This window comes from Microcaecilia unicolor, chromosome 7, assembly GCF_901765095.1.
Source record: "Microcaecilia unicolor chromosome 7, aMicUni1.1, whole genome shotgun sequence".
Classification (NCBI taxonomy): domain Eukaryota; kingdom Metazoa; phylum Chordata; class Amphibia; order Gymnophiona; family Siphonopidae; genus Microcaecilia; species Microcaecilia unicolor.
The window spans coordinates 292,373,176-292,395,967 of NC_044037.1; the positions used below are offsets into that span (position 1 = coordinate 292,373,176).

General features: G+C 44.9%; 1 protein-coding gene across 4 annotated transcripts in view; it reads left to right on the plus strand.

The window, feature by feature from the left end:
- Positions 1-22,792, plus strand: part of CNTNAP5 (contactin associated protein like 5) — a 531,488-nt gene that overhangs the window by 377,400 nt on the left and 131,296 nt on the right. For all 4 annotated transcript variants that reach the window (XM_030209381.1, XM_030209382.1, XM_030209384.1 and 1 more), the window contains one exon: positions 5,468-5,624. In XM_030209381.1, the coding sequence (XP_030065241.1) occupies positions 5,468-5,624 (157 nt within the window). The remainder of the gene's footprint in view (positions 1-5,467; positions 5,625-22,792) is intronic.

Below are 22,792 nucleotides of genomic sequence, written 5' to 3' on the forward strand. Positions count from 1 at the left end.
TGACCCGACACGGGCCGTGTTTCGGCATCTAATGACGCCTGCCTCAGGGGTTGAGGTTCGGCTTTTAGAAATGTTAAATTTGTGTCTATCCGATACCGTGATTCGGTGGTCAGTAATGTTAAGTGTGTGTTTATCCGAAGCCTGTCCTCCGAAGAAGGGGGTTGGGAAAAAAAAACATCAAGTGAGGCTGTCAGAACGTACAGCCACAATATTAGGTGATCTCCTGTATTTGCCTCGTCCTCTTGCAGAAACAAACATGACCACAGAATCAAATGTAACATTTCTTACAGCCGAACCTTGATCCCTGAGGCAGGCGTCATTTGACGCCGAAACACGGCCCGTGTCAGGTCATTTATCAATAAAATACTCCTGTTGTCTTGAAGGCCCGGTGCTTTTTTTTGTTTGCGTACTTTTTATGTATGCTGATTACCCTCTCTGTTTGGCTGTAGGGTTACCATTCGTCCGGATTTCCCCGGTCATGTCCTCTTTTTGAGGGCATGCACGTTTGTCCGGATTTCTGGACAAACGTGCATGCGGGAGGGCGTGCGTGCGGTTGCACAATCCATCGGCGCCGTGGCTCTCCCCTCCCCTTCCTTACCATCTTCCCTGGTGGTCTAGTGACATCTTCGGGGCAGGAAAGAGGCCCCTCTTTCCTGCCCGGAGCGCTGCCTTGCCCATCCTCCTTCTCGGTCTGGGGATTCAAAATGGCCGCCGAGAGTAGAAGTCTCGCGAGGCCGCTTCAACTCTCGTTGGCCATTTTGAATCCCCAGCTGAGACCGAGAAGGATGTAGGCAAGGGCAGGCAGCGCTCCGGGCAGGAAAGAGGGGGCTCTTTCCTGCCCCGAAGACGTCACTAGACCACCAGGGAAGATGGTAAGGAAGGGGAGGGGAGGGAAGTATGTGATGGGGGGGCGTGGGGGAGGGGACTATGTGACGGGGGAGGGGAAAGGGGGCAGAATGAGGATCCAAAAGAGGCGTGGCAGTGGGCATGGTAGGGGCGGGCGGGGGCATGACATGTGTCCTCTTTTTCCGAGGACACAAAATGGTAACCCTATTTGGCTGTTACAATTTGTTAGGCCAAGATTCTAGCTCAAAGGGGCCCCTCAGTGTCATAAATCTCTCTGGGCAGTTTGGATGGACCATTATTGTTCCCACCGGCCATATATATTTTTTGCTCCTATATTATAGTGATATAACCATATAGGTATGTGTTTCATTTACCGTATACATCTCAAGATTTCAGACACTGATTAGAAGGGACAGCTTATCTTTTCTGATCCGCACCTGGAGTATTGTGTTCAGTACTGGTCTCCGTATCTCAAAAAAGATATAGTAGAATTGGAAAAGGTACAGCGAAGGGCGACGAAAATGATAGTGGGGATGGGACGACTTTCCTATGAAGAGAGGCTGAGAAGGCTAGGGATTTTCAGCTTGGAGAAGAGACGGCTGAGGGGAGATATGATAGAAGTGTATAAAATAATGAGTGGAATGGATCGGGTGGATGTGAAGCGACTGTTCACGCTATCCAAAAATACTAGGACTAGAGGGCATGAGTTGAAGCTACAGTGTGGTAAATTTAAAACGAATCGGAGAAAATTTTTCTTCACCCAACGTGTAATTAGACTCTGGAATTCGTTGCCGGAGAACGTGGTACGGGCGGTTAGCTTGACGGAGTTTAAAAAGGGGTTAGATAGATTCCTAAAGGACAAGTCCATAGACCGCTATTAAATGGACTTGGAAAAATTCCGCATTTTTAGGTATAACTTGTCTGGAATGTTTTTACGTTTGGGGAGCGTGCCAGGTGCCCTTGACCTGGATTGGCCACTGTCGGTGACAGGATGCTGGGCTAGATGGACCTTTGGTCTTTCCCAGTATGGCACTACTTATGTACTTATGTACTTATCCATCCTGCATTAGCAAGTCTCCTGACACCATGGCAGGCTTGAGAAGTACTTCATTCCCATTCTGCTTTTTCAGATTGTAGTAATGTTTGCCGTGGACTCTTGGAACATTTTCTCTGTTTCATTAAACAAAGCATACTGATTCAAAGTACAAGCTAAGTATTTGTTTTGCTAATTTCAAATCTTGTGAAATAGATTCATCTAAGTTAATAAAGCCAGCAGTATAAGCCAAAACATGGAACGTTCATCTTTTTTTTTTTCTCGCTTATGTTATTTGGATGCTGCCGTAATTAACTTTCTTCACATTTGCAGAGAGCACTATAAACAGTACTGTTGGTTTTGTATAATTAAGATTGACATGGTTGACTGTGCATTTCGGTTTATGTTGATTTGTGAGATCTAGGGTTTTGCTAATACATGCTGATCGCTTGCATATTTCTGAAATTCGAGGCACATTAGCCATCGGAGTCAACTCAGTTTGTTGATTTTTCCCTGCCTATTTCAGATCAAAACTGTTTAATTTTAGGGATTAAGGGGTTGATGTTCTCTGTTGGGAAAACAAAAATTGACCCGGGTAATCCTTCTCAGTTCATTTTACGATGTCCGATTATTGACGTTAATTATTCTTCCTATGAATTACAGCTCCATTACAATATGTAACAGTTTACACATTCCTCTATTTAACATAAACCCTGAGCATAATCCACAAGTACAGGATTGGCATCTGTTGCTGCTTACTTTCAAAATGGTTTGCACCGGTGTATGTAGCTGTGTTTTGTTCTTCTGCGATAGAATAATTCCTCCTCTGATTCACCAGCATTAATGACTGACACGTAAAGCTGCTCAAATCTTCACAACCTAAGTCCTTCCAATACATCTTTGGACATTCCTTATGCAACTCAGAACTCACCCGGTTCTAGTCTGGACTCGGGCCACTAAAGAATGTTCACTATCTCACTCAAGTCTCACAGTCTTCGCTTACACGCAGGCCAACCTTACCACACACCTCAATTCCAGTCCGCATGCAGTCGAGCTGGGAATGGGTCAATGGTCCGGAACAACGATCTGAGGGTTTGGGAGACTTAAACGGTTCTGGGTTCCACTCGGGAGTGGAGGAGTGGCCTAATGGTTAGTGCAGTGGGCTTTGATCCTGGCAACCTGGGTTCAATTCCCACTGCAGCTCCTTGTGACCTTGGGCAAGTCACTTAACCCTCCATTGTCCCAGGTACCAAAAAAACAGACTGTGAGCCCTCTAGGGACAGAGAAAGTACCTGCATATAATGTGTACAGTGTTGCATACATCTAGTAGCGCTATAGAAATGATTAATAGTTCAGGAACCACACAGCACTCCTAAGGCTTAATAAATAATAAACTCAACTTTCATTTGAACTTCTGCAACAGGCAAGTAGAAATGTGAACTGATCTTCAACACAGTGTTAAATCTCAAAGGCTGTTTTTTTTCTCCTCTCTCAATTGGTTTATCTCTAATACACTCAGACCCCTCACTGTCTGACCCTTCTCCAGCGGTTATCCTTCTCTAGATCCACCCTGGACTTTGGACCGAGCTCTCCCTGGCTCCAATCCCACTGCTCCCGGGATGGGACCCTTTCCTGCCCACCCGTAGCACTTAAATTCACTGGTTGCCGCTTTGTGGAGTAGCCCCCTCCTTGTGAGCCAAAGGTTACACTTCTTCCAACAGGACTATTCTCTCTCTTCCCAGTGGTGTTCTTTGGTCGGCCTGCTACCCGGGGCGGATCGCCACTGCGCACCCCCTCCCCCGGGTGCAGCATCAACACCCCCAGGTGCAGTGTCATCCCTCACCGGTGCATCACCTCCAACCCCCTCCCCGGGTGCATTGTTCTTACCTCCTGGGGTGCTGGGAGCAGTCACTTGGCTGTTGATTCCCTGCTTCCTCTGCCCCGGAACAGGAAGTAACATCAGAGGGAGCAGGGAACCGGCGGAGCCGACAGCCACACTGCTGCTCCCTGCACCCCTCCTGCAGTGTGCACCAGGGGCAGACCGCCCCCATCACCCCGCCCTTGGTACACCATTGTCTCATCCTGATCTACTGGCAGGGTATTTTCAGACAGCCAAAAGACCATGTGCTCTCACATGCAACTACTTTTATTAATCACTAACTCCTCCACAAACTGTCAGTTCCTATCTCTCTGCATTTTATTCCCAAACTACACCCCTTCGGCTGAGCTTCGTCTCACCCAGGGAACTCCCAGTCACTCCCCTCAGTGACTCTCCACAAGGATTTACTCTCTTCAGTAATCCCAATCTAACAGGGGATTACACTTAAAATCCACACATTCCAGATGTATCAGATACTCAATTGTTTTTCTACGGATTGAAAATTACATTATTGCAGCTAAAGTCAACCAAACAGGGCCGACAAGAGACTGAACCAGGCCTGGGGCAGGCCGCAGGGCTGTTGCCCCCCCCTAGGGTTACCATATGGCTCCAGAAAAAGGAGGACGGATTGAGCCAGCCGGGTTTTGCTTCCATTGCTCAATCCGTCCTCCTTTTTCTGGAACCATATGGTAACCCTACCCCCCCCCCCCCCCAATCGCCAATCGCTGCCGCCCCCCCCCCCCCCATCACAGCTGCTGCTCCTCCCCCATCACTGCCACAACAGGAAATACCTTGACTGGCGGGGATCCCAAGGCCCCGCCAGCAGAAGACATCTTCCTTCAGTGGTGACTGCCTGCCCCTGTGGCTGTTTTTCCTCTCAGGGCATGCTCTGTTTCAAAACCAGTGCGCCTGAGGAAAAGCAGCCGCTCAGCAATGGGCAGCAGAGCAGCACTGGAGGAAGTTTTGGGTCCTTCCACATAAATTCTAATTATTGCTTCACGGACCTGTTCTCGTTCGATTATGCCCCTCCAAGTGAAGGGGGAGGGGAAAGGGGGGGCGGAATGAGGATATGAAAGGGGCGTGGCAATGGGCGTGGTGGGGTTGGGCGGGGGGCGTGACGTGTCCTCTTTTTTAGAGGACACAAAATGGTAACCCTAACCGTAGGAGTCTGCCCAGCACTGTTCTTGTACTAAGTTCTGAAGCTAATGTCGAAGCCCCTTAAAATTTACACTCAAGCCTGTTAAAAAGTTTTTGTTTAAAAGAAAGTGTACAAGGAACAGAAACATCCAAAAATCAGAGGGGGAAAAAAAGCCCAAACAAACTGAAAGTGAACAGGAAATGTCTGCTGTATGCAGATTCCTAAAGCACATGCTGACACCTATGTGCAGGTTATTTTTAAACAATTGTCCTTTTATCCATGCCTCCTTGTATTAATTTTTGTTTTACCTCTGTGATATTTTAGTAACCTCATACATTGCTGACAATTTCCCATGATTTTTTCTCTCCACTGCATTCCAGCAGATTATCATTAGATATGCCGTGATTTATATGTCTTTGTGAGAGAATGTGGCTTGGGGATACAATTTGTTATTTTCCAAATATCTTTAAGAAAAAACACAGTAGTAGTTCTTCACGAAATCCTCCAGGTTAATGATGTGTGAATGTCAAAATGCCTCTATTGTTTAGTTTCTTTGATTTTCTTCCTCTAGATGGGGCACCGTTTACGTGGTGGGTTGGACGAGCCAATGAGAAGCACGTTTATTGGGGAGGATCCATTCCTGAAGTACAGCAGTGTTCCTGCGGATTGGAGGAAAGCTGCCTGGACACGAGACATTTCTGCAACTGCGATGCAGACAGAAATGAATGGTAATCCATTTGGCTATTGAAGCTCTCTTTATAGTGGCAGATGGGTTAGGAGTGACCTGTAGAGGGACAATTTTCAAAGCTATTTTCCTGGGTCGATTGGACAATCTTTATATGGGGTTCACAGCATGCATACTTTCTGGTCTTATAGAAAGGGGGAGCTTCTGAAAGTATGTTTAGATCAGGGAAGCAATGCCAGTGGGGTCTATATTCAGCATGGTTTAAGCAGACAGAAGATTCTCTTCCTGTTTACATAAGTACATAAGTATTGCCATACTGGGAAAGACCAAAGGTCCATCGAGCCCAGTATCCTGTTTCCAACAGTGGCCAATCCAGGTCACAAATACGGCAAGATCCACAAAATGTACAAAACATTTTATACTGCTTATCCCAGAAATAGTGGATTTTCCCCAAGTCCATTCAATAATGGTCTATGGACTTTTCCTTTAGGAAGCTGTCCAAATCTTTTTTTAACTCCGCTAAGCTAACCGCCTTTAAACCACCCTGAGGGGTCCTTTTACAAAGGTGCGCTAATCATTAGCACATGCTAAATGCTAGCGATACTCAGAAATATATGGGCGACTCTATTGTTTAGCATGTGATTATATAGTAACATAGTAGATGACGGCAGAAAAAGACCTGCATGGTCCATCCAGTCTGCCCAACACAAACTCATATGTGTATACCTTACCTTGAATTTGTACCTGTCCTTTTCAGGGCACAGACCATATAAGTCTGCCCAGCAGTATTTCCCGCCTCCCAACCACCAGTCCCGCCTCCCATCACTGGCTCTGGTACAGACCGTATAAGTCTGCCCTCCCCTATCCTCGCGTCCCAATCACCACCCCCTCTTCCCCCCAACTGCTCCGCCACCCAATTTCAGCTAAGCTTCTGAGGATCCATTCCTTCTGCACAGGATTCCTCTATGCATGTCCCACGCATGTTTGAACTCCGTTACCGTTTTCATCTCCACCACCTCCCGCGGGAGGGCATTCCAAGCGTCCACCACCCTCTCCGTGAAGAAATACTTCCTGACATCTTTCCTGAGTCTGCCCCCCTTCAATCTCATTTCATGTCCTCTCGTTCTACAGCCTTCCCATCCCCGGAAAAGATTCGTTTGCGGATTAATACCTTTCAAATATTTGAACGTCTGTATCATATCACCCCTGTTCCTCCTTTCCTCCAGGGTGTACATGTTCAGGTCAGCAAGCCTCTCTTCATACGTGTTGGAACGTAAATCCCATACCATCCTCGTAGCTTTTCTTTGCACCGCTTCCATTTTTTTAACATCCTTCGCAAGATACGGCCTCCAAAACTGAACACAATACTCCAGGTGGGGCCTCACCAACGTCTTATACAGGGGCATTAAAACCTCCTTTCTTCTGCTGGTCACTCCTCTCTCTATACAGCCTAGCAATCTTCTAGCTACTGCCACCGCCTTGTCGCACTGTTTCGTCGCCTTCAGGTCCTCAGATACTATCACCCCAAGATCCCTCTCCCCGTCCGTGCCTATCAGACTCTCCCCGCCTAACACATACGTCTCCCTTGGATTTCTACTCCCTAAGTACATCACTTTGCATTTCTTCGCATTGAATTTTAATTGCCAAACGTTAGACCATTGTTCTAGCTTCTTCAGATCTTTTTTCATGTTTTCCATACCCTCTGGGGTGTCCACTCTGTTGGAAATCTTGGTGTCATCCGCAAAAAGGTAAACTTTACCTTGTAACCCTTCGGCAATGTCACTCACAAATATATTGAACAGAATCGGCCCCAGCACCGATCCCTGAGGCACTCCACTACTCACCTTTCCTTCCTCTGAGCGAACTCCATTCACCACCACCCTCTGGCGTCTGTCCGTCAACCAGTTCCTAATCCAGTTCACCACTTCGGGTCCTATCTTCAGGCCGTCTAGTTTATTTAAGAGCCTCCTGTGGGGAACCGTGTCGAAAGCCTTGCTGAAATCTAAGTAGATTACGTCTATAGCACGTCGATGATTCAATTCTCCAGTTACCCAATCAAAGAATTCAATGAGATTCGTTTGGCACGATTTCCCTCTGGTAAAACCATGTTGTCTCGGATCTTGCAGCTTGTTGGCTTCTAGGAAATTCACTATCCTTTCCTTCAGCATGGCTTCCATTACTTTTCCAATAACTGAAGTGAGGCTTACCGGCCTGTAGTTTCCAGCTTCTTCCCTATCCCCACTTTTGTGAAGAGGGACCACCTCCGCCGTTCTCCAATCCCTCGGAACCTCTCCCGTCTCCAAGGATTTATTAAACAAGTCTTTAAGAGGACCCGCCAGAACCTCTCTGAGCTCCCTCAGTATTCTGGGGTGGATCCTGTCCGGCCCCATGGCTTTGTCCACCTTTAGCTTTCCAAGTTGTTGATACACACTCTCTTCCGTGAACGGCGCTCTATCCACCTCATTTTCAGGTGTACTTTTGCCAGTCCCTCTCGGTCCTTCCCCAGGGTTTTCTTCAGTGAAAACAGAACAAAAGTATCTATTTAGCAAATTGGCTTTTTCTTCATCATTTTCTACATAGCGTTTTGTTGTATCTTTTAGTCTCACAGTGAAATCTTTGAGGGCCCATATTCCTATGCGCTGCAAATTGGCTTTTTATGTTTAGCACTTGCTAAAAACGCTAACATGCCTTTGTAAAAGGACCCCAGAATGAGGCGGCCACTGATATTCAGCTACACTTAACTGGACAGTGCCACTGAAAATTGACTCTAAGTGCCCATTCCAAATTCAGGCAATTTTAGAGCAGGGGCGTAGCTAGACCTCGGCAGGACGGGGGCCAGAGCCTGATGTGGAGGGGCACTGTTTAGCCGCTGCCAACGCCCCCTGCCATTTTGGGCCCCTCCCTGCCGCCGCAAACCCAACCGCCCCCCCCCCCCCCCCCCGCTGCTGCCACAACCACAACCCCCCCCCCGTCCCGCCGCCACATCAGGTACCTTGTTTGCTGGTGGGGGTCCCCAATCCCCACCAGCCAAAGAGTCTTCTTCAGCGCTGGTCGACTCTGGCGCCTTTGTTGTGGGATCATCTGTTTCTGATGCCTTATGTCCTGCAAGGGGCTACATGCACGGTGCAGGACGTAAGGTGTCAGAAACAGACGATGCCAGCCTCAGATGTCATACCCAGCTCCCTGACAGCAGTATGCAGGTCCTTGGAACAGTTTTTGTTAGTTGCAGTGGACTTCAGGCAGGTGGACCCAGGCCCATCCCCCCCTACCTGTTACACTTGTGGTGCTGAGCCCTCCAACCCCCCCCCCCCAAACCCACTGTACCCACTTGTAGGTGCCCCCCTTCACCCATAAGGGCTATGGTAATGGTGTGGAGTTGTGGGGAGTGGGTTTGGGGTGGATTTGGGGGGGGGGGCTCAGCATCCAAGGGAAGGGAGCTATGCACCTGGGAGCTATTTGTATATATATTTTTTAATTTTTAGAAGTGCCCCCTAGGGTGCCCGGTTGGTGTCCTGGCATGTCAGAGGGACCAGTGCACTACAAATGCTGGCTCCTCCCACGACCAAATGCCTTGGATTTAGCCGGGGTTGAGATGGCCGCTTTTAGTTTCCATTATCGCTGAAAAACAAAAGCGGCCATCTCAAACCCGGCGAACTCTGGCATTTGGCCGGGCCAAACCGTATTATCGAAAGAAAAGATGGCCGGCCATCTTTTTCGATAATACGGTTCCGGTCAGCTGTTTTTGGCGCCGCCAAAATAGATTGCCGGCGCCATTCGATTATGCCCCTCTATGTGTAGAACGGGTAAAAGTGAATCAATTTTCCATTTTTTTCAAAAAGTACAAAGACCGAGGACACTCAATGAAATTACATTAAATACTTTCAAAACAAATAGGAGGAAATATTTTTTTTTTACTCAAAGACTAGTTAAGCTGTGGAACTTGTTGTCAGAGAATGAGGTAACAGTAGTTAGTGTATCTGAGTTTAAAAAAAGTTTGGACAAGTTCTTGGAGGAAAAGTCCATAGTCTGCTATTGAGATAGACATGGGGAAAGGGAATGGGACTTGATATGCGGCTTTTTTGTGGTTTTTGCAACTACATTCAAAGCGGTTTACATAGTATATACAGGTACTTATTTGTACCTGGGGCAATGGAGGGTTAAGTGACTTAGTGAAGCTACTGCTTGCCCTGGGATTGGCAGCACAGAATGTTGCTACTATTTGGGTTTCTACCAGGTACTTATGACCTAGATTGGCCACTGTTGGAAAGAGGATACTGAGCTAGATGGACCATTGGTCTGACCCAGTATGGCTTATCTTATGTTCTTATCAGTCAGGATGGGGATATCCCAGGTGATCATAACCTCTTCATTTTTCACAGTTCTCTCAGGGGCATGATCCCAACGCTTTCTTGGTACATTGATGGTGTAATGCTTACAGAGTTTCCAAAGAGGAGTGGCCTAGTGGTTAGGATGGTGGACTCTGGTCCTGGGAAACTGAGTTTGATTCCCACTTCAGGCACAGGCAGCTCCTTGTGACTCTGGGCAAGTCACTTAACCCTCCATTGCCCCATGTAAGCCACATTGAGCCTGCCATGAGTGGGAAAGTGCAGGGTACAAATGTAACAAAAATAAAATAGATACTATTGGAGATTCTACATGGAATGTTGCTACTATTGGAGATTCTACATGGAATGTTGCTATTCCATGTAAAAGGCTGCGCAGGCTTCTGTTTCTGTGAGTCTGACGTCCTGCAGGACGTCAGACTCACAGAAGCAGAAGCCTGCGCGTCCACATTGGTGATCTGCAAGGGCCGACTTCTACATGGAATGTTGCTACTGGAATAGCAACATTCCATGTAGAATCTCAAATAGTAGCAACAGTGGAGGAGTGGCCTAGTGGTTAGGGTGGTGGACTTTGGTCCTGAGGAACTGAGTTCGATTCCCACTTCAGGCACAGGCAGCTCCTTGTGATTCTGGGCAAGTCACTTAACCTTCCATTGCCCCATGTAAGCCACATTGAGCCTGCCATGAGTGGGAAAGCGCGGGGTACAAATGTAACAAAAAAAAATTACAAATTTTCCACCAACAGCACTTTGCAATCAGCCATGAGATGAGTAGCTGCTTCTAGCTCTTTCTTACAGAATCTACAGATGTCTGTTGCACCAGTTTTCTCAATGCTCACTGTAAATCATTTCATTCATATTCCACTGTCCTGGGCTGAAACTAACGATTGCTCATCTTTATGTTTCTGTTCACCTCTCCTTAACCATTCATGTGTCCTATTTCGATCAACGAATGGTTCCTCCATACGTATGCATTTGACACTTATTAGAAGCAAAGAAACATGATGGCAGATAAGAGCCAAATGGCCCATCCAGTCTGCCCATCCACAGCAACCACTATCTCCTCCTTTCCCGAAGAGCCCCACGTGCCTGGCCAGTGCTTTCTTAAATTCAGGTACAGTCCTCGTCTCCACCACCTCCAATAGGAAGCGATTTCACGCATCCTTTGAAGAGTTTTTTTCTCTCCCTTCGCAAATTCTGTTGCTTCTTTCTCTTTTGGTACCAATGGATTTTTTTTCCATTCCTTCTACTCCTCGGAACATTTGTCCAAGTTTAATGATGGAAATGGATTCTGGAAGTTTTCTTTTATATTTCCACAGCTCTTGTGCATTGGGGTCTGATGAATTCTATGAGGTAAGCCTGGAGAGCTATGATAGTAGCTAGATAGGCGTAATCTATTTCTATAAGACCCATTCCTCCTTCAGATCTAGAAATGTTCAGTACTGGTATACACTGATTCTTATAGATTATTATTTATTGCATTTGTATCCCACATTTTCCCACCTATTTGCAGGCTCAGTGTGGCTTATAATACATTGTGAATGATGGAAATACAATTTGTTATAATACGATTATGGGTTACATTGTGAAGAGTTATGGGAAGACAAAGTCAAAGTCAAAATTTCGTTTGGGGAATAGAACAATGGAATGTAACAATGGGAAAATGATAGGGCGATAGAACATTAGGAAGAGAACATTAGGGTATAACAATTTTGTCTGTGGGTAGAGTTTTAAGTGTGGTGAAAATACGGGGGAAGAGAATTCAGAAGAGAGTGTATTGATGCATTTCTATTAGTTTGTATGGACTTCATGTGTTTTGATCCTTGCAATAAATTTTCTCAAAGAGATGAGTCTTCAATAGTTTGCGGAAGTCGGTTAGTTCGTAGATCGTTTTCAGGTGACCTTTTGGTCATGGAAGGGTTGTTATTATTATGAAATCCATTTAAAACAGTGGCCTCTAATTTTAAGAGAATTTTTTTTCCATTTCAGTGTCATAGTATAACTGTAAAAAAAAAAAAAACCTAAGCTACATTATATCTAACTTTGATGCGCTGCCATGCTCTTGACAGGCTTCCTTGAGGACTCTGGGGATTGCCATTGCACCTGTCCTTTCAATAATTGCTCAGTGTTGTCAAGGATCAAATGCTCTCAGCACTTTTAAGTAGTCTACTGTATGTATGGACAGGAATCTTCCCAGTGGCAAAATCCAGCTACCCATACTGTTTCCCTGCGGATAAGTAGTGCACTTTAAAATCACATGCAGTGTGCATCATAAGTGCGTTGATTACAATTGACTTTCCTCGGACTAGTCATTTCCTCTGATATCTGTTGCTCAGTAAACAGTTAGATCTCAGAAATGGATGCTAAAATCAGTTTTGCGGACTGAGGCTACTGTGCTTTAATGACAGGGATTTGGCTTCCAATTTTTCCATCTATGACACAGTTTTGAGCTATACAAACCACAGAAGCTGTCTAAAAACTGAAATGTCTGGGTTTCTTTTATAGAAAGGTTGGAGGAATGTCTTTTTCACAATAACCCATTAACACTGTTCTCTATGGGGGAACAGTAGCAGAAGCTGTGTTCCTCTCTTCAAATCAAACATGCCACTCCCATGGCGTGCCTGACTCCAGATGGTTCTGATGAACAGGGTACCTCAGAGTGCAGCATTGACACCTGATTTACAGTATCTGCCTCTTAAATAACATCAATACTACAAGTGCAGTGGATTGTATTTAAAATCCCTTCTAAGGTGTTTTTGTGTTGTTCCGCTCCATGGTTTACAGGCTTCTTAACAACAAGAACTTATCAAGTGACTTCCAAATCAAAAACATCAACACCATGGAAACCTGAATGCGGAGTACCACATGGATCACCGCTCTCACCAATCCTTTTCAACCTAATGATGACACCATTAGCCAAATCACTATCCGACCAAGGACTTAACCCGTACAAATATGCAGATGATGTCACGATATACATCCCGTTCAAACAAGACTTAACCGAAATCACAAATAAAATCACACACAGCCTCCAAATAATGAACTCATGGGCGGACGCATTCCAACTAAAGCTGAACGCAGAAAAAACACAGTGTCTCATCCAGTCCTCACAATACAACACAAACAAACCCAACACCATAAACACCCCAGACTACAGCCTTCCGGTGTCAGACAGCCTGAAACGTTTGGGAGTCACAATTGACCGAAATCTCACACTCGAAGACCATGCGAAAAACACAGCAAAGAAAATGTTTTACTCAATGTGGAAACGTAAAAGAATCAAACCTTTCTTCCCAAGGGAAGTATTCCGCAGTCTAGTACAATCAATGGTGTTAAATCATCTAGACTACTGTAATACCATCTATGCAAAGAGCAAATCATTAGGAAGCTTCAAACCGCTCAAAACACAGCAGCCAACCTCATATTTGGGAAAACGAAATACGAAAGCGCCAAAACCCTAAGAGAAAAACTGCACTGACTCCCATTAAAAGAACGAATTACGTTCAAGGTTTGCACCATGGTCCACAAAATCATTTACGGAGAAGCCCCGAACTATATGTCAGACCTCATAGACTTGCCTAGGAGGAACGCAAAGAGATCATCACGCACATACCTTAATCTCCACTATCCTAACTGTAAAGTGCTAAAATATCAATCCACATATGCAACCAGCTTCTCATACATCTGCACACAACTATGGAACGCACTACCGAAGGCCATAAATACAACGCAAGACTTAACCATCTTCCGAAGGCTAATGAAAACAGATCTCTTCAAGAAGGCATACCATAAACATCCATCTTAAATACTAAATAATAACACTACACACGAGTTATACAAAACCGAAATCTTATCACATGACAGACACCACCACCCTAAACCTTATGTAAAGCAAGATCTCTCTACAGTTGATGACCTAATGTAGATTATAATGCAATTTATCACTCTGAAACCTTCATGCAATACCATAGTTACTCTTCTCTACCATGTATGTACGCACACGGTATATATATATACCATGATCTATTCCATATATGTTATGTTCCATGTATGTTATCATGTATGTATGCACCGTACGCAATAACATTTGCAATTCTGTTACCCGGAAATGGCATCCACCATTACGGCAAATGTAAGCCACATTGACCCTGCAAATTGGTGGGAAAATGTGGGATACAAATGCTACAAATAATAATAATAATAATAAATCTCAGGATCCACCAGAAGGCTTTACTGGGATAGCCAGTCAGGGGCGTAGCCAGACAACAGGTTTTGGATGGGCCTAGGCAAGAAGTGGGTGGGTACCAAGTGTTCTCCCTCCCCCCACACTTCCACCAAAAAATATCCCATCTAGCGGGAAAACCTTCTTTCCACCTTGGTAGTCTACAGCAGGCATGTGCTGAAATCTGAGCATGCACAGGTGCCAGTATCGTGGAGAGTAGCGTTTTCGCTACTATCAAGCAGAATTCGTCAGCTGGTGGAGCATGGGATCCCCACCAGCTACCGCTAAACATGTGCTACTGTTTTCTTGTCACATGGTGTTTGCTGATCGGTTGGCTGTTCTTTTGTTCTTTCTGTGGATTAACTTGCATACATAAAGGAATTATTCAAGCCTCTCAGCTTCTTCTCAGAGACTCCTGATGCAGGCGTTTGTATGCCAAAACACGGACCGTGTCGGGTCTTCATTATAAATAAAGGACTACATTTTTCTCAATTCTGAAGGCCCAGTGTTTGCTTTGTTTGGTTGCTTTTGTATGCTGTATTCCCTCTTTTTTGTGCGTGAGATATGCACAAAGGAATCCTGTGCAGTAGGAATGGATCCTCAGAAGCTTAGCCAAAATTGGGTGGCGGAGCAGGTGGGGGAAGAGAGGTTGGTGGTTGGGAGGCGAGGATAGTGGAGGGCAGACTTATACGGTCTGTGCCAGAGCCGGTGATGGGAGGCGGGACTGGTGGTTGGGAGGCGGGAAATACTGCTGGGCAGACTTGTACGGTCTGTGCCCTGAAAAAGGCAGGTACAAATCAAGGTAAGGTATACACATATGAGTCTATCTTGTTGGGCAGACTGGATGGACCATGCAGGTCTTTTTCTGCCATCATCTACTATGTTACTATGTTGGGTGGGCCTGAGCCCTAAGTGGGTGGCCTCTGGCCCACCCAGGCCCACCTGTGGCTATGCCACTGTAGCCAGTAGGTCTGAACCCACATTTTGAGATGTCTTAATAACCAAATGTACCACCAACTACAATATTATGTTGCTTAATACCCTGCTTCAAATTGCACTTAAGTGTAAGGTCAGGGTGAAGGAATGATACTATCCACTTTTATATAACCACACAATTAATGGTCAATAATACTCGTAACTGAATTAGAACTAATGATTTATGACAAAGTGTAGAAATGGAGTTGTATGACCTTCAGAATGAACACAATCCCCCGGATTCGATATAGCGAACAATGTGCTGTAAATTTAGCTAAGCTCTGAAACTTTAGCTGGCCTGTGATACTACTAGACACCAATCTTGACAATGCAAAAGCACATAGACCATATGATCACAACGTCCTTCTTTCAACTACATGTGTTAAGTAACTTGAAAGGCGTGATAACACCACCTGACTTTCAAACAATTGTCCAGAGCTTGGTACTGACTAAAATTGATCACTGCAACTCGCTATTTCTAGGCATACCAGCTTCCCCAACGCAAGTCCTACAGGTCATCCAAAACACAGCTGCATGATTGATCAGGGAAATCTCAAGGTCAGAACACATCACTCCAACATTATAAAAAAACTGCATTGGCTTCCTATACCATACAGAGTGCAATTCGAGATTCTTGTGCTGACGCATCAACATGTATTTGGGACAGTCTCAGACTACTTCCGAAATGCCATCATGCCAACAGAAACGAACGCTAAGATCCGAGACATGCAATCAGCTATGTTTACCTTCCACAAAATCATCAAACTATGTTGAGACAAAACCAAGAGCCTTCTCCTTCATTGCCCCTGCTCTGTGGAACGCTCTACCAGGATACCTGAGAACATGTGAAGACCCCCGACAATTCAAGCGTTTACTAAAAACGCATCTGTTTGTAAAAGCCTTTTCAGCCACATTAATAACTCTCTATTTAACCCCTCTCTTAATTTCAATTGAACTCCTTGCTTGATCTTGTACTTATTACCAGCTTCACCTGCTCATCTGATCAAATTTCCTTGCCTCAGAATGGCAAATGCTACCTTTGTAAACCACATATGACTTCTGTCTAAAACCATGTATGTAAACTACTTAAAACCTTGTATGCGAATATTGTCTGACCATGTATGTGTCAAACATTTAATCTATGTACGTGAACCCTTGAATCCGCCTTGGATAAAGGCGGGATACAAATGTAGTAAATAAATACAATTTCCTAGAGGGGACTGTACGCTACAGTCCACCTTCATGTCTTCTGTGACCCAATATCGGGCGCCAGTTCAAAGGTCGGAAATGGAAATTCTCCTGCAAAACTATGGAGTAAGTACCATAATTTCCTCTCACAGAATTCACTTGTGGTGTCCTACAGATAACATGCAGACAATGAAATAGCAAGAGAAGGAATAGAAATAATCAGGAAAGGGTTGTTGATGTATGATGGAGGTGTTTTGTTCTTGCATGTTGTAGCATTTGACCCCAATACAGAGTGATTTTCAGAATCTATAGTACATGCTGAGATTTAGACAATACTTCTTACTGGCTTTATATAATACAAGAACTCTGGCAGTGCTAGAAGGGCTTAGTTTCCTTAATATCCAGCCGACATCTTGGCAGCGCTGAGGAGAAAAACAGAAAATCCCTCTGGTTCATTTTTCTAAAGCCAAGCTGCTTATTGCAGCTCAGAAGGAAATACTAACATGGGCCTGGCTTTCTGGTGAGAAAGAACAAGGAGGAAAAGAGAGGAACAGAAAACAAAGGACATTTTATGGCAAATCGGCAAGTTTGTGATTATAAAGTATAAAGGAGAACATGGTTAACCTGTATTAAATCCAAAAATCATGACCATTCCTTCTAGAATAATCCTGTAAAAATCAATACAGGACATCATACTTTGTTATATATATATATATATATATATATATATATATATATATATATATATATATATATATACAGTGGTGGAAATAAGTATTTGATCCCTTGCTGATTTTGTAAGTTTGCCCACTGACAAAGACATGAGCAGCCCATAATTGAAGGGTAGGTTATTGGTAACAGTGAGAGATAGCACATCACAAATTAAATCCGGAAAATCACATTGTGGAAAGTATATGAATTTATTTGCATTCTGCAGAGGGAAATAAGTATTTAATCCCTCTGGCAAACAAGACCTAATACTTGGTGGCAAAACCCTTGTTGGCAAGCACAGCGGTCAGACGTCTTCTGTAGTTGATGATGAGGTTTGCACACATGTCAGGAGGAATTTTGGTCCACTCCTCTTTGCAGATCATCTCTAAATCATTAAGAGTTCTGGGCTGTCGCTTGGCAACTCGCAGCTTCAGCTCCCTCCATAAGTTTTCAATGGGATTAAGGTCTGGTGACTGGCTAGGCCACTCCATGACCCTAATGTGCTTCTTCCTGAGCCACTCCTTTGTTGCCTGGCTGTATGTTTTGGGTCATTGTCGTGCTGGAAGACCCAGCCACGACCCATTTTTAAGGCCCTGGCGGAGGGAAGGAGGTTGTCACTCAGAATTGTACGGTACATGGCCCCATCCATTCTCCCATTGATGCGGTGAAGTAGTCCTGTGCCCTTAGCAGAGAAACACCCCCAAAACATAACATTTCCACCTCCATGCTTGACAGTGGGGACGGTGTTCTTTGGGTCATAGGCAGCATTTCTCTTCCTCCAAACACGGCGAGTTGAGTTCATGCCAAAGAGCTCAATTTTTGTCTCATCTGACCACAGCACCTTCTCCCAATCACTCTCGGCATCATCCAGGTGTTCACTGGCAAACTTCAGACGGGCCGTCACATGTGCCTTCCGGAGCAGGGGGACCTTGCGGGCACTGCAGGATTGCAATCCGTTATGTCGTAATGTGTTACCAATGGTTTTCGTGGTGACAGTGGTCCCAGCTGCCTTGAGATCATTGACAAGTTCCCCCTTGTAGTTGTAGGCTGATTTCTAACCTTCCTCATGATCAAGGATACCCCACGAGGTGAGATTTTGCGTGGAGCCCCAGATCTTTGTCGATTGACAGTCATTTTGTACTTCTTCCATTTTCTTACTATGGCACCAACAGTTGTCTCCTTCTCGCCCAGCATCTTACTGATGGTTTTGTAGCCCATTCCAGCCTTGTGCAGGTGTATGATCTTGTCCCTGACATCCTTAGACAGCTCCTTGCTCTTGGCCATTTTGTAGAGGTTAGAGTCTGACTGATTCACTGAGTCTGTGGACAGGTGTCTTTCATACAGGTGACCATTGCCGACAGCTGTCTGTCATGCAGGTAACGAGTTGATTTGGAGCATCTACCTGGTCTGTAGGGGCCAGATCTCTTACTGGTTGGTGGGGGATCAAATACTTATTTCCCTCTGCAGAATGCAAATAAATTCATATACTTTCCACAATGTGATTTTCCGGATTTAATTTGTGATGTGCTATCTCTCACTGTTACCAATAACCTACCCTTCAATTATGGGCTGCTCATGTCTTTGTCAGTGGGCAAACTTACAAAATCAGCAAGGGATCAAATACTTATTTCCACCACTGTATATATATATATATATATATATATATATATATATAGAAAGTTAAAAAGATATAGATGTAGGTATCTATTTATATATATGAACAGTTTCTCCTTCCTGGGTAGTCAACGTTGGACTGCTCTCCCAAGGCCCATCCGAGCTATTAATAACTATTTACCTTTCAGGAAAATGTTAAGTAGAGGAGTGTGGTAGCCGTGTTAGTCCACTCTTAAGGTTATCAATAGAAATCAAACAAAATAAAACATGGAAAAGAAAATAAGATGATACCTTTTTTATTGGACATAACTTAATACATTTCTTGATTAGCTTTCGAAGGTTGCCCTTCTTCCTCAGATCGGAAATAAGCAAATGTGCTAGCTGACAGTGTATATAAGTGAAAACATTCAAGCATTACTATGACAGTAAAATAGATACCATTGGAGATTCTACATGGAATGTTGCTACTATTGGAGATTCTACATGGAATGTTGCTATTCCACTAGCAACATTCCATGTAGAAGGCTGCGCAGGCTTCTGTTTCTGTGAGTCTGACGTCCTGCACGTACGTGCAGGACGTCAGACTCACAGAAGCAGAAGCCTGCGCGGCCACATTGGTGATCTACAAGGGCCGACTTCTACATGGAATGTTGCTAGTGGAATAGCAACATTCCATGTAGAATCTATAGAAATCAAACAAAATAAAACATGGAAAAGAAAATAAGATGATACCTTTTTTATTGGACATAATACATTTCTTGATTAGCTTTCGAAGGTCGCCCTTCTTCCTCAGATCGGAAATAAGCAAATGTGCTAGCTGACAGGAAAATGTTAAAGTCCCATTTTTTTCAAGCAAGGTTACCCTAATGGACCAACTTAATTCCACCAGATCACCTACGATACTCCTGCTAAGACGTCGACGCTTACTTTGACCCCAATGTTACATTTGACCTTTTTCACTAATCCCTTATACTCAATCCCTCAACTTCTTCCCTCCACCCTTTACCATTTCCCTCCCATTCTCCGTCCCTTTCACCTATCATATCCTTGTCTACCTTCCCTATTCTAACTAATATATTCCGAGACACTGTTGCCACCGTGTTTTTTTGTTATTTTTTTCTCAGTTCATTATATTCTTTTCACATGTCCTTTGTAATGCCTTTCATAATGTAAGTAGTTATGATCATCACAATTTATAATACTCTTCCTACAGTTCCTTGTTTTACTGTATTCTCTACCATGTAAGATGCTTTCTTTTACTATGCAAGCTGCACTGGACCTGCTATATGTGGGAAAGAGCGGGGTACAAATGTAATAAATAAATAAATACATGAATACAGATAGATAAATATACTGTAGATTATAAAATGAAGACAGCGTACAAAAGCCATTTACCGGAGGAAAATGGGCTATTTGTAAATTGTTTACCCTCCCTGTGGGTAAAAGCATGAAGTGATGAGTCTTTCAGTTTGGGTGGTTAACGGGGGCTTTTATTTTGCTTTGCAGCTGCTTTTTGGGTAGCGTAACCTGCTTAATGGTAAATCTGACCAAGTGGGAAGGAGATATATTACAAAGTTCTCAAAGTCTATGGCTGGCACTTTAAGTATATCCTAGAAATATGAATAGAAATAACTGGACAGATGAGATGGGCCATTTGGAGGCTTATTTTCAAAGCACTTAGCCTCCCAAAGTTCCATAGAAACCTATGGAACTTAGCCTCCCAAAGTGCTTTGAAAATATGCCTCTTGGTCATTTTCAGCCATCATCTACTATTTTACTATTTGGCTCATTTTCAAAAGAGAAAAACATCTGAAAAGTGTCAGAAAGCAGCATTTGAATGTTTTTTTCTCACAAAAACGTCCGAATCAGTATTTTTGAAACCTATTTTTTATATGTTTTTCTATGCTGTTCATCTGCAGTGCGTCCAAATCTCAAGGGGGTGTGTTGGGGGGGGGGGGGGGGTTAAGAGCGGGATTTGGGCGTTCCTAAGATTTAAGATGTTTTTTAGCCATAATGGAAAAAAAAACCTAAAACTAAGAAGCTTTGAGTTAGACCCGTTTTTATAATGAATAAGGAACAAAAAGATGCCCTAAATGACCAGATGACCACTGGAGGGAATCAGGGTTGACCCCCTAATACCCCCCCTCCAGTGGTCACTGACCCCCTCCCACTCCCCAAAAATGTGAATAAAAAATATGACTTACCAACCTCTATGACAGCCACTGATGTTATAGCCAGGTCAATTAGAGCAGCCTGCATGTCCCTGGAGTAGTAGAGTGGTTTGTTCGGTGCACTATAGAGTGGGGGACCCAGGTCCCTATCTCCCTCTACCTGTCACACTTATGGTAGAAACTGTGAACCCTCCCAAAGTCACCAAAATCCTCCTGTACCCACATATAGGTGCCCCCTTCTCCCATAAGGGCTATTGTAGTGGTGTACAGTGAGGTGGGGAGAGGTTTTGGAGGGCTCTCCTGGGATATCTGGGGGATCAGTCTGCTAAAAATGCTGGCTCCTCCTACATCCCAATGGTTTGATTTTCTACGTTTTGAACTTGTTTTTTGTTTTTTTTTTGATGGACCTAAAAACAAACTGTCCAAAGCACAAAACCTTGTTCAAAACAGTATTTTCGGAAAAAAAAATAGACATTTTTCTTTTTCGAAAATGACCTTATTTCCTGTTCGGATTTTGGACGTTTTGTGCAAAATGTCCAAAGTCAGACTTAGACGTCTTATCAAAAATGCCCCTCTGTGTGTGATGTGTACGTCCTGCACAAGGTCCTGGGAGACAGCTCCCGAATGGGTTCATTTTTGAAAGAGAAGAACGTCCATCTTTCGACACAAATCGGAAGATGGGCGTCCTTCTCCCAGGGTCGTCCAAATCGGTATAATCGAAAGCCAATTTTGGACGTCCACAACTGCTTTCCTTCGCAGGGATGGCCTAAGTTCAAGGGGGCGTATCGGAGGCATAGCGAAGGCGGGACTTGAGCGTGCCTAACACATGGACGTCCTCGACCCATAATGGAAAAAAAAGGACGTCCTGATGAGCACTTGGACAACTTTACCTGGTCGTATTTTCCTTACGACCAAGGCACAAAAAGGTGGATGAAATGACCAGCTGACCACCGGAGAGAATTGGATATGACCTCCCCTTATTCCCCAGTGGTCACTAACCCCCTCCCACCCTCAAAAAATATCTTTCAAAATATTTTTTGCCAGCTTTGGATGTCATACTCACGTCCATCACAGCAGTATGCAGGTCCCTGGAGCAGTTTTAGTGGGTGCAGTGCAGGCAGGCGCACCCAGGCCCATCCCCCTCCCTACCTGTTACGTTTGTGGAGGAAACAGCGAGCCCTCCAAAACCCACCAGAATCACACTGTACCCACATCTAGGTGCCCCCCTTCACCCTTAAGGGCTATGGTAGTGGTGGACAGTTGGGGGTAGTGGGTTTTTAGGGGGGGTGTTGGGGGACTCAGCAGACAAGGTAAGGGAGCTATGTTCCTGGGAGCATTTTATGAAGTCCACTGCAGTGCCCCCTAGGGTGCCCGGTTGGTGTCCTGGCATGTAAGGGGGACCAGTGCACTACAAATGCTGGCTCCTCCCATGACCAAAGGGCTTGCATTTGGTCGTTTCTGAGATGGGCATCCTTGGCTTTCTATTATCGCTGAAAATCAGAAACGACCAAGTCTAGGGACGACCATCTCTAAGGACGACCAAAATTTCAAGATTTGGGCATCCCCGACCGTATTATCGAAACGAAAGATGGATGTCCATCTTGTTTCGATAATACGGGTTTCCCAGCCCCTCCATCGGGACGTTTCGCGAGGACGTCCTCAAGAAAACTTGGGTGTCCCTTTCCATTATGGTCTCCTTTCTTCCTTGTGTCCCGCCCTCGAGGAAGTTACATCAGACGAGGGCGGGACACAGGGAGGGAAGGAGGGCCGAAGGGAGGCGTTCTGCTACCTGCAGCACTGCTTTCACAGAGGTGAGACTGTGATTTCAATGAAGGGGGGCAGACGGTCGCCGACGGAGGGCGGGTGGGACTGCGGCGCCGGGTCCCTCTTGGAGGCCCGGGGAATTTTGTCCCCCCTGCCCCCCCCCTCTCGGTGGCTATGACGCTAAAGCATCATAAATTGGCTCTTTTACTAAGCGGCAAGAGCCC